The sequence below is a fragment of the Siniperca chuatsi genome, linkage group LG21 (assembly GCF_020085105.1).
Source record: "Siniperca chuatsi isolate FFG_IHB_CAS linkage group LG21, ASM2008510v1, whole genome shotgun sequence".
NCBI classification, from domain to species: Eukaryota; Metazoa; Chordata; class Actinopteri; order Centrarchiformes; family Sinipercidae; genus Siniperca; species Siniperca chuatsi.
The window spans coordinates 7,901,392-7,918,023 of record NC_058062.1 but is presented as its reverse complement, the minus strand read 5'-3'; the positions used below and the strand labels follow the sequence as shown (position 1 = coordinate 7,918,023).

The window sequence follows — 16,632 nt, the reverse complement described above, 5'->3', positions numbered from 1 at the left end:
GGAAGCTCTGCAGCGTCACCCGACAGAGGGAAAACATGAAGAGGGCTCACTCTGCCTCGATTTCTGGACACTGAAAATGTAATTGCACATCTGTACTTTGGCCTTTGCTTTCTCTCACATTTTTGTGAGGTAAAGACAGTTATACGGTTCATTACCCGTCGTTAATACCATAGTTAGTACCCTCTTCTGATTAAACGATATATGGCATATGATATATATTTTTCAATTAACGATCATTGGCTTACATAAAATGCTGAAGAAACACCACCTAGTGTCAATACCGCTCAGTAGCAGACAAACTGGTAAGATTTATTCGTTTATCTCACTTTGTGAATTGTCCTTTTTTGTTTTAAATCCTAAATGCTCTGATGCATTGAAACAGGACACCAAATGTTAGCAATGAATGGCATGCAAACACTTAACTCCCCAATGGACAAGTCAACATTTCAGTTCAGGTTATTCAATTGATGCTAAACTTCCCAAATTTTAATCTAGGCTGTAGGCTATATTTTCCATTATATTTGATATTCTCTTAAACATAATAGCTGACAGGTGATAGCAGAGATCCTTTTCCCTACCAAGCTATGAGAGCATATAGCATAAGCTCTTGAAAGAGACATGTGACAGGAAAGACTCTGTGAAACATGTCCTGGGGCTAGCTTTTGTCAGCTCACCCTGATTCGGTCTAATTAGGCTATCCTCTTTTTCCACAGATAGGTGTCAGAATATTCCTGTCTGTCCTTCCTTCTCGCCTGCGAACAGAAACACCAAAACTAATGATATCAAACTTTTCATAGTGAGGTTGGGATTACAAGTCACAGATCACTGTAGAGAGGATATCTGAGGAAGGAGAAAGGTTGTTTGTGAAGTTGCCTGTCACAAACTGACTTTGTCACAGAGTATTGTGTGAAAGTGGCATGATTGGATTTCCCAGAACAAGCTGGGAAAATTTCACAATAGTTCCTTGATGATTTAGTGGGAGGAAAATTGTCCTGGGGCGCTGCCTGGCACCTTAACAAAACCACATCTCAATCACCTTGCTCCAACCCTCCATCACTGTGCTGTCTACTAAACTGGGAGGGGAGAATCAATGAGACCAGGAGCAAGCTAAGCAAATTCAAGTATCCTTTAATTAGTGCAATGAGCTGTTACAAGCGCCTGTTTGCCCGTGATAGCTGTATTTGTTTACCTCATTCAGCACAGCAATCAGAAATCGGCCCAGACAGTTTTCTGTGGCTGCCAGATGGTACTTGAGTTGATGGTTGTATCTTCAGGCTAGATACTCCTCAACAGAGGTCCTTTTCACCCACCCCCACATGTCAGAAACCTTGAGATCTGTTCATGCCACTTCTTGCTCTTGCTGTTCACCGTTTTCGGTTGTCATAACACATCCCCAGGGCAGTGGTTGGATGTGCACAGCTATAGCCTGTTGCTCAGAAAGTAGAGAAGAAGTAGAGAAAGGGAGAAATAAAGCCCCCCTCAAACAATTTCCAAACAGTACATGAGGCACGTTTACGTTTACTCTCTCTCAAGGTCGTGGGGTTCTCTCTGTCTGTCCTTTATCTTTCAGCCCTGAGGAAAGGATGAGATGAGCTTACTGGTTTTCCTCCACACCTGAGCACCACGGGCACAAACTGGAATCCAGACTCCAGGTGTGGAGCACAATCACGCCACTCTGACTGACCGAGAGATCACATGTGTAGTATGATGTACAAATGCAAAGTTAGGCTTCTGTCCAGTTATTACGTCCGCCAAGGAAGCAATGTCTTAGGTTGTTTGTGTGTCTGCTTGTTAGTTATCAGTATATATCAAACACTTTTATTTTAAATTTGTTGTAAAGTTAGATATTAGTTTTTGGTCCAGATCCAGGATTGCTTGATACAGTATTTTTGAAGATGTTTGCTATTTCCTCATGAATTAGTGTTCTATAGTGGTGGGAAAGTATTGAGATTTTACTTAAGGAAAAACTACAATATTATTAGCAAAATGTACTTAAAGTATCAAAAGTAAAAGTACTCATTATGCAAAATGGCCACATTCAGAGTGTTGTAATTATCATATAGGCCTATTCTAAACATTGGATTAGATTATTATTATCAGTTCATTAAGCACTATTTTAATGTTGTCAAGGGAGAGCTAGCTTTAACAACTTTATACAGTGTTGGTTAGTTTAACCTATAACAGTGTATATTTTAAAAACAGTTCACATGTTTAAATTTAAAAACTTGATCTGAAAAAATAACTAGTAACTCTAGCCATCAAATAAATGTAGTGGAGTAAAGAGGGTAATATTTCCATCTGAGATGTATAAAATATCATAAAATGTAAATACCAAGTAGAAGTACCTCAAAATTGTACTTTACTTGAGTAAATGTACTTAGTTACATTCCACCACTGGCGCTCATATTTGAATGAAAAAAGACACATGTAGTAAATGTGTATCCCATAATTGTCAAGCTTAATGTGTATTTTAATGCAGACCTGGATCCAGATACAGAAACGTTTATGTGAGCACAGAATTTAAGGGTATAAACTGTATATATACTGTATATCCATATATATATGTGTGTGTGTGTGTGTGTGTATACATATATACGTATCGATATACATATATATGTGTATGTGTGTGTGGCCGCCTCATTGGATCGTCAAAGAATGCTATTTCCTGGCTTTGCTCCTTTGGAGGCTAGAGCTGGAACCAAACTAAATTTAGCACAGGATCAGGCTCCCTGTCCTGGTTAGACAACATGGCAGCAGAGTTATTGTTTGGTAGAGGGAGAAAGCACCCAGTGTACGCTGTGACTACCCCCCTCAATAACACTGTTCTGTTCATCAAAATAAAATGATATGTTACTGAATCACTTCTACACAACGTACTTAATGATGTTTTCCAGGCAATATAATACATCATAACTCTCCAATGATTGCCCAAGACAGAGTGAAGAAGCCAATTATGAGGAGCAAAATTGCCTTGGGTCAACAATTTTTGGATACCAGTCATTTTTTGAAGGCACACTGATTTTCTCACTCCCCCCGAGGGAGATGATCCACTCATCTTTGAAGCGGTGATGAGACGCTGAATGAAAGCAAATGAGGGCCTGTCAGAGATGACAGAACTCCCAGTGTCTCAGTGGATTCTGGTGGGTCCAGAGGCGGGGCCAGAGGGGTAAAATGACTACAAAGAGACTCAAAACGAACACAAAGAGATGCAAAATGAACACAAAAATAATCAAAATGACCACATAAAGACATGAAATGACCAAAAAGAAGCGCAAAATAACCACAAAGAGACACAAAACAATTAAAAACAGATGCAAAACAACCACGAAGAGATGCAAAAGGGCCGTGAAAAGATGCAGAATGACCACAAAGAGATGCAAAATGACTACAAAGAGATGCAAAACAGCTGCAAAGAGATGCAGAATGGCCGCAAAAAGATGCAAAACCACTACAAAGCGATTCAAAATGACAACAAAGAGACACAAAATGACCACAAAGAGACACAAAACAGCTACAAAGAGACGCAAAATGACCACCAAGAGACACAAAATGACCACAAAGAGATGCAAAATAACCACAAAGAGACACAAAATGACCACAAAGAAATGCAAAATGGCTGCAAAAAAATGCAAAACCACTACAAACAGATGCAAAATGACCACAAAGAGATGCAAAATGATCACAAAGAGATGTAAAACAACCACGAAGATATGCAAAATTATTACAAAAATGCAAAAGGCCCGTGAAAAGATGCAGAACCACAAAGAGACACAAAACAACCACAGAGATGCAAAATGACAACAAAGAGACTCAAAATGACTACAAAGAGATGCAACCAACTGATTAAATACTGTAACTATTTATAATGTACAGTTTATTATTGCAAAGAACCAGGGCTTTGAATTTGTGTCTTAACAGTTCCCCAGTATGTGCCCCCCCAATTCAAAACTTTCTAAACTCCTTTAATCTTATTTGCATCTTTGGAGTGGAGAAAGGGGTGCCTTTCCCAATAAGAGAAGGTGATCAGCCTCTGTGTTTCCCTCTCTCATGCTTTATTTTGTCTGACACTCACTCACACACAGCCCTGTGGCCATACCACCTGCAGGCCCGTAGCTACCATTGAGGACACAAGGTCGTGTCTTTGGTATTCCTTCTGGGTCTTTTTTAATTTTTCAGTACACATACACGCAACACTACAAGATCAGTAAACACTGTGTTTGAATACATGTTGCACCTTCAAAGCACACATGACTGGCCTTACCAATATGTTATTGGTAATATGGATGATGCAAATCATCTTATATAATTTAAGAACAATATAGAATGGCAATAATAAGGAGTGGTGCTCCGGTTATACCTCTCGAAGCAAGAATGGTCAATGCCCTGAATGATAGGCCCGGCTATAGCTATAGGAAATAAGTTTAAATCAAAGTGTAATTTTCCATGTCAAAAATTTTCCAGTACCGCTTTCTTTCCTTGTATTGAACACGCCATTTTTGGTGGGTGTAGCAATCACCAAATTTAAAATTAATTAAAATGTACGTCCCTGCCTGGCTACCCGACACCCAAGAGTAAAAAAAACAAACAAATTACAAACTGAGCAATAGACTACAGTACATTAGGTAAGCAGTGTTCCTGGCTCCAAAAAGCACAGCTAAGTGATTAATCAGTGCTAATCCATTGCTTGTTTCCCGATTGTGACATCATCAAGGGCAATAATTCTGAACAGCTTGTTAAGGCTTGTTAAGTGATTATTGTTACTCTCAAAATGCATTAAAATGCATAGATTTATACTATAGTCTTCAAAATGTTCTCGAGGTGGAGCATGGCCCCGAACCTTCTTAGCAGGGCTAGGACTCATAACCTCAGTATTTCTAAAAAATACCATATATGTATCCTGGCTACATCCCTGACCACCTGTGACACCCAGACCTCTGAGGATGAGAGATGCTGTCCACCCCTGTGGGTGGATGACGGCTTAGCCAGAATGGGAACACAAACAGCAACATGGCACGCAGCACTACACTGGGCTTCCCCTGCCTGACAGCTTCTAACCCACAGTTATGCACCCACTCTCAACCACACTCTCATGATCCAGTCGTATGTGTCAGTTAACCAGAGTGTGTGGTTCACAGAGCTCAAAAGATAATAGATTTTGATAGCACATTATTGTGTATTTGAATCCTTTAATGACAGTGATGATTTAATAAGTAAGAGCACTCATGGAAATAAAACCAACAGATGGCATAATTGTCTAGCTGTAGATATTACAAATAATCACAGACGTCATTCCAGACTTATTTTTTTAGAGATGTTGCTGGTTGAGAGAACACATAGCTCTGCCCTTTATCTGTGTTTTTCTCCATTGCACATTGCTGATCTGGGAAAGTTTTGTTTCGGTTGTAATGGAGGTCAGTGCGTGTGTGTGTGTGTGTGTGTGGGTGGGTGGGTGGATGGATGTGTGTGGAGCTGAGAGAAAGGCAGAGGAGTACCATATATTGAGCATGGGGAGTCAGTTATGAAGTTGCATGAGGTCTTATCATGTCCTATCACAGAGGCTGTAATGTAAACCCTGCTGTTAGCGCTGCAGGTGTTTCTGTGGAGCAGCATGGGAACAGCCTCCCCCAGGAGCTTCCCAGTGAGGGGGCTCAGTGGACCAAGTGGGGTACCAGTATACATTTGCAGGCATCTTTTCTCTGTGAAATCAGTTCACAAACACTACATGTGCAGTACACTGCCCTATCTCCTGTACTATGCTTTGTCTTGCTGCTAGCAGTTAGCCACATCCTCAAGCATCCAGCCCTCTTTTAACCATTCTCTGTTTTTGTCTTTGCTTCACTTGACAAGTTTATTTGTTGAAAATGTCTATCGAATATGTTAATTTTATACACTATTGTTTAACAAAGCAAGCTAGCGTGGGTCGTCAGTGTCACCAGTAAGCTAAAAAGAAGGCCACAGCGAGCAACAGTTGGTGTCTCTGCGAACATAGTAGAGCTGCATCTAACGATTAGTTTAATTATGGATCAATCTGTTAATTCGTTATTTAATTAATTGATTCATCATTTGGTCCATTAAAATGTCAGAAAATGCCTCTGAAACAGAGAACATGCATAAAAATAATTTATTGTACATGCAATTAGCTTACTCTGTTCTAAGAGAATCTCTCTTTTTTGTCTGCCTACATTACATTTTATAACTGTAATAAAGTTCTATTTCTACTCTAATATTTTTTTCCCTTTGTCCTCAGGTGAAAATCCATCATTTCAACCTTACCGCCTGCTCAATTGACCATCACACATGTATACACCTTCTCGACACCCATGCGTCTCGTCACCCATTGTGAGGAACTCAGCCACCATCCCTGTCCACCCCAGCATCTGAGTTAGGCCCCCCCTTAGAGGTATGCACTCAGCCTTGTCATAGCTCTAGGCAGTGCATGTTCTTGTTGTGGGTTGAGCAATTGCATTAGTCATTTCACATTCCAAATTCCTACCCCATGCCGTATTCACAACTTTGTCTCTCTCTCTCTCTTCCCTCTTTTTCTGTCCCAAATCTTTTTCTCCCCATCCTCTTCATCATTTAATTTTATTTCTGTGCCATGTCAGGGTGTGGGGATTAGGCCTAGCACTGATGCTATCTAAGTACCTTCTCTTTAGAGGCGGAAGTCTTGTAGGGTTTTGATGTTTGACCTGGGGCTCAGAGGTTCCGATTACAGGACGGGACTGTGCTTTGTGTCCTTGAGCAAAGTATATACCAAGCCTTCTACGCTTCAGTTAACATCTACTGTTCTTACACAAATGAGTGATGTATAAACCTGAAAGCTATGTAAGTTGCTATGGATAATATCTTTTTGCTAAGCAACACAAATAATACATATCTCAAAAAATGCTCCAGCCGCGGTGTGCCAATTCATCTTCATCCATCAGTGCACTGCTGCCTCCCTGCCCGGCATAGTAACCTTTACCTGAACCAGGCCGATGCAGACACAAGAGATAGTGTTACCACCAGCGTCACCCTACATTATCTATGTCATTCAGTGTTTCGGGGTAATAGAAAGAAGCTCCAACTGCTCCAGCATACAGCAGGCCGACTGTAGCCCACACCCGCACAGGAAAACCCAACCCAAACACATACTCACATATCACTCCCACTGAAGTGACCACAGGTGTGCACATGGCAAGTATGCACACAAACATATGCAAAAACCTTTCTGCCCTCACCTGTCTCCTGTCAGGACTGTTTCAAACGCACACACAGGAGCTTGCATATTGCACCCCTGCTCCGTCCAACCCCCCACCCTGCTCAAAGCAGCTACCCTCGGGGCTTGTGCGTGCGAATCCGGCTGTGGACTCAGCAGCCCCCATCGCTGCACCCCCTCCACTCAGAGTAGTGAGGGAAATGAAGGCTTTAGGAGTTCATTATAAAACAACAACAGCAGCAGCAGGGGATAGGCCTCCTGGGGCCACAAACTATCCCTTCTCATCCCTCCATCCTCATCTTTTTCCTTTATGTCCCTCAATATCTCAACCTCGGTCCACCCTGCTCCCTGCGACACACTCCTCTGTCTCGTTCCTTATTCCACAGCTCTGCTGAGAAGCCCATGGCTTTTTTAAATACAGCATTGATGTTGAATAAATTTCATATTGATCTGCAATATTATAATATGAAGAGTTAATATAGTGAGTCAGTAGTCTCAACATATGAACTTGTTTGACCTCAGACATCAGAAAGACGGATAACGCATTTATGTATCTCTGAACCAAAGTTTTCAACTTTATTGTCTAAGAGGGGAAATTAATATTGAAGCAAAGGATACAAGGAAAGGTTTATATTGGTAACATAATGCTGTTATTAGATAGAGAAAAACATATTGTTGCTGTCCAGTAAAGACCATGTATCTCAAAAATGCCAGCTTTTCATGAGAAAAACAGCCCTGTTTTCAGCTTTGTGACAATATATTTTTCTGCCAATCCAATGAGTTTTTAAATGGTGTATTTGACTTTAGAAGTGTGAGAATTTTCTCAACCCATAAAGGAATACTTCATCCGTTTTCATTTTATCTGACAAATTGCCTACTTATTAAGAATTTTAATACTAAAGAAAATGGCTTTCAGCAATGATCACTGCATTTTAGGAATCTAAAAAAGCAACTTTCAAAGCATTTTTTCGATACATAATTGATAATGTTTGATTTTGAGATAGATGTAGAAAGAAAGAAGAACGATTTGTAGTTACAGTGATTCTCTCTCTTACCGTTACTTGTCATATGGCTGAAATTGAGTGACATTTGGCCCATCTCATATTTTAAAAAGAATTTTCATTGCAAGATTTTCCTAAAAGTTACATAAAAATGGTTGATTTTTGCCCCCAAGGCATGCAGTATACTCATCACACGGAGAGATAATTTGCTCCAACAGTACCATGTACTGTACATCCATTAAAGAGGTTTTTAAGGTCTTTAAACCTGTGAGAAAAACTTAGTAATTTTGAAATTGTCTTATAATTCACTGCAATACTTGGGGTCTCTGGTTGATGTTCTAATAACGAATAATAATGTGTAATCATAGTAATTAGAGAGCAACATCAAAAGCACCAGAGCACACACCATAAATACCTCATACAATAGCCCTCTGTATGCTGTAGGTTCAGTGATGCCTTGCAAATGAGTGGAAAGTTATGATTCACGGATAATAGCACGTAAACTGCTCTGATCGTCAATCTGGGGCGGCCGAAGTTTTACTTTCTAATGGTGAATCGGGGGTCAAATGCTCTGTAAGGCATTCTTCTGAGTCATCATCTTTGTCATCATCATCATCATTATGATTGTCATCGTGGTTGGTGTACTGGCTAGAGGCACAACACCTGTTAGCATGCCCTCCACCCACGCACCCCTCGCCATTTACTGGGCGGTTGAGGGTGATGCAGCGAGACCACAGTCCTTTCAGATGAAAAGGAGGGCAGGGCAGTATCAGCAGGAAGTGGTTTTGCTCAATAGATGCAGGGCAGAGAGTTTCAGGCAGGTGTATTGCACATGCTTCTCTGTTGCGTGTGGAGTGTGTGTACATGTGTGTGACAGCACGGTTGAGGGCAGCCGCCTGCGGCAACTGAACAAGACACAACAAACACAAAGCTCTTACAAATGTATGTCCATTTATTAATCTTATTTATTTTAAATAAGAATGTAATGCAAAAAGATTAAAAAAAACATAAACTTTTGAAATATGGAGATATGTATCACCAAATTCAAAAGAACTGTACATATGATCTAAAGGATAGGACATAACTCTGCATAGCTCATAAATCTTACTGATATTTGCCAAAAGATGAAGTGAGGTAGAAAATTACGATTCCACATTGTCATACGCCTGGAGCTCTGACATGACATATTCATATAATATATACAGTTCAGAATCACTCAAACAAAACATAAACTGGCCAATAAAATAAACCTTTTGGGTCTGATGTGCACTTTTGACCTGCACACATGGACACATAAGAGTTGTGTTGGATGTAAGGATAAAGGAGTAAACATGGTGATTTTCTTTGATTAGCAATTTGTGAAAATAAGGAGCATGATTAAGTCCACTTCAAAGGCATTTAGAACAAAGATGTGGCTAAATTAGACTTTGAAGACCAAATGGTTCAGTCAGGCAATTTTAAACTTGGAAGTATAGCATAGTGTGTGCTTCTATAAATAGAAAAAATACAAGAGGAGGGCTGGTATGTTCAGAATTTTAAGTGTTTTTCATTTTTTGTTTTTCAAAGACAGTGTTTGGCGTCTCCCTTACTATTACCTCGGGTGTTTCCCTTTGTTCTGTTGAGCCCACATTAGGCTACATTTCCATAGACATTTCCATAACAGCAACTGAAACCCAGCGTTTCTTTACACAATAACCCTGTTAATGCATGTAGTTGTATATCAGTGGCATCAATCACCTCCCAAAGCTTCCAGTGATTCTGTTTTAACATATAAACAGTTTTTCTAACTTCTATGATTAATTATACACTTGTATCATATGTAGCAAGAGCAACTTAAGTGCTTTTTAATCAGAAATGAACACCTAAAATTTCTCCACAGCAGACAGAAAGACAGACAGGTGGATTCCTTTTAAGGCCATTTTGGCCTCAGTGGCAACACTCGCTGTTAAGGTTAAAGTATAAAGCAGCAGTACAACAGACACAATGACTGATACAATAAATAGTCAAGTGGAAGGGGCCAATGCAATTACAATACAACAAAGTCACTGTCAGAGCTCCCCTGCAGACAGGGTTTGATGTCGTACTGCTGGTGACATCCAGTCCAGTCCAGTACCTGTTTTAAGAGCTCGTTTCCCTCCGTCCCAGAGGGACCCATTCAGTGCATCCAGCAAGAGAAAAGCAGAGTGGTTTGAAAACATCTTCAACTACAGTAAGCTGCTGCATATAAAATCGGTGATGATTAGCAAATAACCAGCAATATTATAATGTTACAAGCGTGTATTCCTCACCAAATAACATGCGGGTCAGAATGGAGATCTGCAAAGACATGCACTGCTGTGAGATCCCTCAGTGAATTGTCTATTGGAGCTTATAGTTCAGCCATGTCAGTATGTCAGATCAATGATGAACTTTTGGTCTCTCACATTTTTCCACTGACTCAATGGATCATTCTTTAGTTTTTTTGCAAGTCTTTGCATACTGCATTTCTCATCACTTTTTATGCGTTTTTGCAGGTGTAGACCTCCTCCTCTCTCACACATGTCTGACACTCCACGTGGCAGCACCAGCGTACCTGGCAGTGGCAAGACAGGCTGGTGAGGCGCATGGCTGTGTTGTAACCACGTCCGCAGCACAGACTCTGACAACTGGTGTCTTTGGCACATGACCGGCCACCTGTACCCGGGGAGTAGCGGGAGGGTCTGCAGAAGCTGGGGGAGTCTTCCAGGTAGACCAGGTCAGTGGTGCGAAGGCTCTGGCCGTGGCGACGGGGGCCTGCAAGCTCTGTCTCCCCGGTGGCTGCGTTGGTGACACTCAGCACTCGCACTGCAGTGTCATATCGATACTTCAGCAGCCGTCCAGTGTCATGGAAAGGAGACAGCTGCTTCCAGCAAGTTCGTATGGCACAAGAGCCGGAGACACCGTGACACTTGCAAGTTGTTTTCAGCCCACTCTTCACTGCCTGAGATAGGAGAAAAAAAGCAAGGGAGGAAAAAAGTTGTGTCAGTTCCTTCAGTTTGATTCATTACCTGGCCTCTTATCTGGGAGGTCTATCTGGATAGAGTGAGACAGTTTCCTGCAGGGTGGGTAGGGGGTTAGGGGTGGTGGTCTGCGAATAGTGAGCCTTTAGCCCACCTCAGTCAAAAACTTTGACATAATGGATTGAGGAGGACTGTTCAGCATGTCGTATTTCATTCACCTCACATTTCTCACTTGGACAGCTCTTGCAATTTTTTTTTTCTCAATGTGTTGAAACTAGCTCTGTCTGCTTCTATCCTGTCTCTCTTTCCTAAAGCCTGGGGCATAGGTGACAAACAGTGCAGACAGTGGAATCTCTCCACCCTGTTCTTTGTACATGCCTGCTCATGGAAAAACATTGATAAGAATTTCTGTGCAAGAAGTGCCAAAAAAATATGTAGCAGCAGTTTGTGATGGTGCCCCTGATGTAGGTTAATAGTTCATTGAGCTTGATGGTCAGTGATGAGAGCGTGTTCACTCACCCTGAGAGCTGCTGTCTTGGCTGGGGCCAGAGACAGGTCATACAGAGGGAGCCAGAGGGTACTTCTGGGTTGAAAAGTTCTGCTCAGTTCCTCCCTTTGCAGGTATGAACCCCTCAGGGGCTTCAGAGCACCATTACTGAGAGATGGGGGCTTGTGGTCTCTTCTCGGCCAATTGGTGTAAAGTGAGGAAAACATTTCACTCAGTAAAGATGAGATTAGATAGTTGCCCTCAGTTCTTCCTTTGGCTCTATCTAGGTGTGAGCTACAGGAGTATGACCCTGGGGCCCGCTATTTCAGAGCTACACAGTGGTGGTTATGAACATTAGGTGGATTTATGAAGAGCACAGTGATCCAGTAAGTGGAAAAAAATGCTCGCTTGTATATTAAAAAGAGGCCACGGTTATAATCGTTCTCTCCGACATGAGACCTTTAATTTTCTGTGGGCCCGCACAGCAAGCTTTATCATGCCTGAGAACACCTGGCTCCAAACGATCCCACAGCCGTCTTGTCTCCCTGTTACACTGCCTCACCCTCTGTCTCTGTATTATCCACCAAGGCCAACGACGGCAGCAAATGAGGGGGCGTTTGTCTGGCAGGCACTGTGCAAAATATGCAGGTGAAGATCACAATTCTGTATCCTCTGATGGCAGAGGTATAATTGTCATGTAAAATTGCAGCCCAACTTATTGCATTAAGTGTGGCTTAGGTATAGGTAATGTTTTTGATGCCTTTGGGCTTCGGAGGCTACTTCACCATAAAGGGACAAGGGGGCTATTTCGCCGTGGCACATTTGATGTAATATTTCTACTCTACTCTCTTGGGTTTATTTGTTCACACTCACCCGAATTCCAACGTTGATGTTGTGGGCGTCAACCTGAGCCCTCAGGTCCTTGCTGACCCTCTTTTGGCCCAGGAACTTCTTGAGAAACTTGGTGCTATATTTCAGGTTGTCACCGCAGACCCCCCACTGCCACGCTTCTCGATGCTGGATGCCGGGGGAGTCATCACATGTGCACCTCTCCATTCGGCCTGAGCTGCACGCTTTGGCGAGTGCATGGGTCAGCGCCGCAGACGACACTGCCAGCAGGAAGGCAGTCTCCTTGAATGCTGGGATAGATGTAAAAGACATCAGAGGAGGTGGAATGACTTTGTGTAAAAATTTAAATGTACATAAGATTGTTTTTATCTAGGACCGCATTTACAGAGCTTTGAATGCGAGACCGAATGTGGCATTTATGGCAAACATGTGATCTGAGTGCAAACTGTGTATAGCTTAAGGGATTAATTCATAGTTTGCAATAATCAAAATGTCTTTTGTGCCACTGAGTAAGCCTTTAAGCCAAAATATTTACAAAGAGCTCACTACGTTGTCATGGTTTACTACAACATCAGCATTATTCTGCAAGTTTTCTGTCATAATTCCTCTTCTGACCGTTTCTTTTGGTTACGCACTGTTATTTGCTTCACCCAGAGCCATCGCCAGGGTATATTTTGATCCAATTAATTATTATTTTGACTAGGAAGGATTTTCCCAAATGAAAGTGAGTAATCATGCCACCCTTTTCCTCTGGGAATGGGCACTTTCCTGAGATAAAAATAACCACAGGGCTTGAGCACTCTCCACCACACCACATTTCTTGGCTTTCTACTCCCTCATTACCTCCATGCTGACCTGTTCATGTTCTTCCACACACTTATATCCATATACATGAAGCCTGGAAGATCCTTAAGCATTTTCTATGCACAGCAGACCTGCTGGGGACTTGAGCTATATGCATTATGGTGATTTAGTATCGGCATATCTTTTTTTCCAAGTGAAGCTAATCAATGGTTGTATCAGGTCATGGAGAAAGTATTAAACTAGACAACTTTTGGAACACTTTTTGCAGGGGTTGTATCAAATGAAGGGACTGTGCAGGACATCTTAAGTAACACAAAATAAAAGAGAAAGGACTTAGTGTCACTTGGTGTTATGGTCATAAATGCTTTGGTATAACAGTTGCTAGAAGTACACAAGAATGACTGTAAATGTGACTTTAAATAACATACAGCACAGTCGCTTTGTCACAACTATAGCAATCTCCAGATGCAGCATGGCTAAATACTAGTAGTGGTAGAAGCTAATGTCTATGTTCTTCTTATGGTCTTACGTTAAAGTTTGTGATCATAAGGCAGCAACAACCAATGCACACAAAAATGAATCGTCTAAAAACTATTTTGTTTGCATTTTATTCTCAAAGAGATAGACATAATATATTAATTGATATTAATTTGACACTATTTTCTGTGTTAATTAACATGATTTTATATGAAAATGTATATTTGAAACATTGGTAAGGTAACATTGATCACATTCCTGTGTGAGACTGTGTTTACATGTGGCTTATGAGTCACACCATTATTAAATCAGTATGAATATTTCATTAAAGTTAGACCAGAATCATGTTTGGTTACTGTCTCCAGTCTTGACCCCAAACTTTTCTAACAGTTCAACTGGAGATAAACAATTTGCTCATCCTATTTTTTCCCTCATTACTTCTGATGTAGATAATCACTTGGTTTTAAGATAAAGTGATGTTGCCATCAGCGTCAGGGCCATGCAGACAGATGTGGCTCAGCACCCCGTTTTGGCTTGCTCAGAGACACTGTAGCAGGACAAAAGCTTTTGTGTAAAACATACTGCATGTCATCTAAGGGATTGATTGAGATAACAAATCAGGCAGCAATGCACCTGTCTCACTTAAATAAGGATAAAGACAAATAAAGATAAAAGAGACTGCGTAACTGGATGGTCTCAGGTTCGAACCCAGCACTAGCCGCTTTGGATGACGGCTCAACCAAGTGCTAAAACTGTAAAGCGTGTTGAAGTTATAGGCTGAATGAATGGCTTACCTCTTTTAAGAAGACTTCCCCGGCCGTCCAGACTGCAGTTCCAGCGCTCATTCCTGAACTGATAGCGACACTCCAGGAGGCTGAGGCGCACCGACTCCCGCAGCGTCTCGGCCAAACCAGGCTCCCTGCGACACAGTCTCTTCTGCCGCCTGGTCAGAGTCATCTGTTCGCACTGCTTCAGGTGGGCCTTGCCTGTCGGAGGTTCATTGGAAAACGGACCCGGTAAAAACACCAAGGGTTCCCGACCTGTCAGCCTTGGAGTGGAAAGAAAAAACATTCTGGTGAGTTGCAGTTGTAAGAAAGCCGTAGACAAATGCATTGCATTTTTCTATCTAACTTTGACATAAACTGTCTATACTATTACGTTGAAATATCTTCTAATTATTGTATCACTGCCATTATTATTAATAAATTGACGTAATAAAAATACGTGACAATTACAAATGTGTGTGTTGTATTTACTTCGTTTTACGCTGTTTACTCAGTCTTGCCACCTGAAAACGTTAATTTCTCAGTCAGTAAATTTAAACGGGTATTATTTTAGTTTTTACTGATTGATGTCAATACTGCAAACAATAGAAATCGGTATACAGGAAAAAATGAAAGGCAATTCAACAAATCCAGGAGTGCGTAAAAAATAATTTGGTTGAGATACATCTTAAATTACCACTGGTGATGATTATGGCTAGTTGCAACAAATTATCATGACAATTTGCTAAAGTGTAGAGGTTTCGAACAACACAATAACAATTTGCCGCAGTAGTTTGTGCACAATTAGGCGTGCGTAATTTGGCTAAAGTTTGTAAAGGTTGTTGTTATGATCTCTCCTAGGGATTAAAACAACAAAGGCAATTAATTAATGTGATGGGCAGAAGTAAAAAGTTAATCGGCTGACCCAAAATAAGCTGCAGTGTGCGAGAGAAGGATGCAGAGTGCAATGAGTCGCAATAGGCAGGCGGTCCGTGGGAGCCTGGAGCGCATGGTGCCGGGTTGGCGCTGCTCTTCATCTCGCTGATTCTTCAACGGAGAAAGTCTGTGCACACCTCTTTAAGGGGCCCCACATGCACACAGACTTTCAATCCGGTGCGCCATGCCCAGTGGTCCGCTTGGAGGCAGGGCCCTCATTGGCTTCTCCTGAATATTGTTACTGTATGTTCCCTCCCATTGTAACATCAGAGCTGGGTTTACCTGCTGTGATATAGAAATCTCGAATACACCCAGGTATCCATCACTAGGATGTCCAGGTCTCCAGCCATCCTGGTTACGCACCGGAATCAAAACCTCAAATTGAGCCAATTTTTATGGGCAGGGGGAATGTCAGAGGTTTTTATTTGTGGTCAGTCTGTCTCAACTCCTTATCCACATCCATTTTCAACTCTTTATTTTTGCATAAATTGCTAAGTAGTAAGTAGTCTTACAAATGATATTCAGCATCTTTAGAAGCAGCATGGTGGTTTCATGATCTGAAGCTCCACCAGACCCCAAGTCTAACCCACAAGGTCAGCATACATCCACTCTGAAGTGTGCTTGAACAACAGGTTGGGGAAGAACAAGTAAAAAGAGAATTTCCCCATTTTAGACATATAAATTATAACATTATAATCATTGTGATTAGGCAGCATAAATCCACCAATCTTGGACATTAAAGCACAGCATTCAAGAGAACCCTATGGATGAGAAGTAAATGAAGTCTGAGATTAAAGGACACCAACACACAGTATATTATTAAAGGCTGTTCTTCCAATCAAACTACACCACTATGTTCTTTCAAACATCATTGGTCCTTTTAGAGAAAAAACAACCATGGATGGAGCCCCATCTAGTGGATTCAATATAGAAATATAATCTGGGAACATGAATGGGTTTATGAAGTGAAACTTTGTAAAGCTGACCAAACTAAGACCAAAGCTGAGGAGATATGAAGTTGTCACTACACGTGCAAACTAATAATTATTTTCATTATCGAATTATCTGCAGATTATTTTCTTGATTAATCATTTGGTCGATAAAATGTCAGAAAATGGTGCACGCACCTGTAAGGGGG

General features: G+C 41.3%; 1 protein-coding gene and 1 long non-coding RNA gene across 2 annotated transcripts; one reads left to right on the top strand and one right to left on the bottom strand.

Annotated features, from left to right (window-relative positions):
- The first annotated feature begins 145 nt into the window (after positions 1 to 145).
- LOC122868366 lies at positions 146 to 10,849 on the top strand. Its single transcript, XR_006376092.1, has 4 exons — positions 146 to 302; positions 1,571 to 1,652; positions 6,248 to 6,400; positions 10,713 to 10,849. It is a non-coding gene; the product is annotated as an uncharacterized LOC122868366 (long non-coding RNA).
- wnt9b (wingless-type MMTV integration site family, member 9B) lies at positions 9,132 to 15,695 on the bottom strand. The gene is made up of 4 exons (XM_044180216.1): positions 15,484 to 15,695; positions 14,589 to 14,842; positions 12,538 to 12,803; positions 9,132 to 11,158 (listed from the first exon to the last, which is right to left on the bottom strand). The coding sequence occupies exons 1-4, from the start codon at positions 15,567 to 15,569 to the stop codon at positions 10,697 to 10,699; spliced, it is 1,068 nt and encodes a 355-aa protein (XP_044036151.1). The 5' UTR covers positions 15,570 to 15,695; the 3' UTR covers positions 9,132 to 10,696.
- Between the last annotated feature and the right edge of the window lie 937 nt (positions 15,696 to 16,632).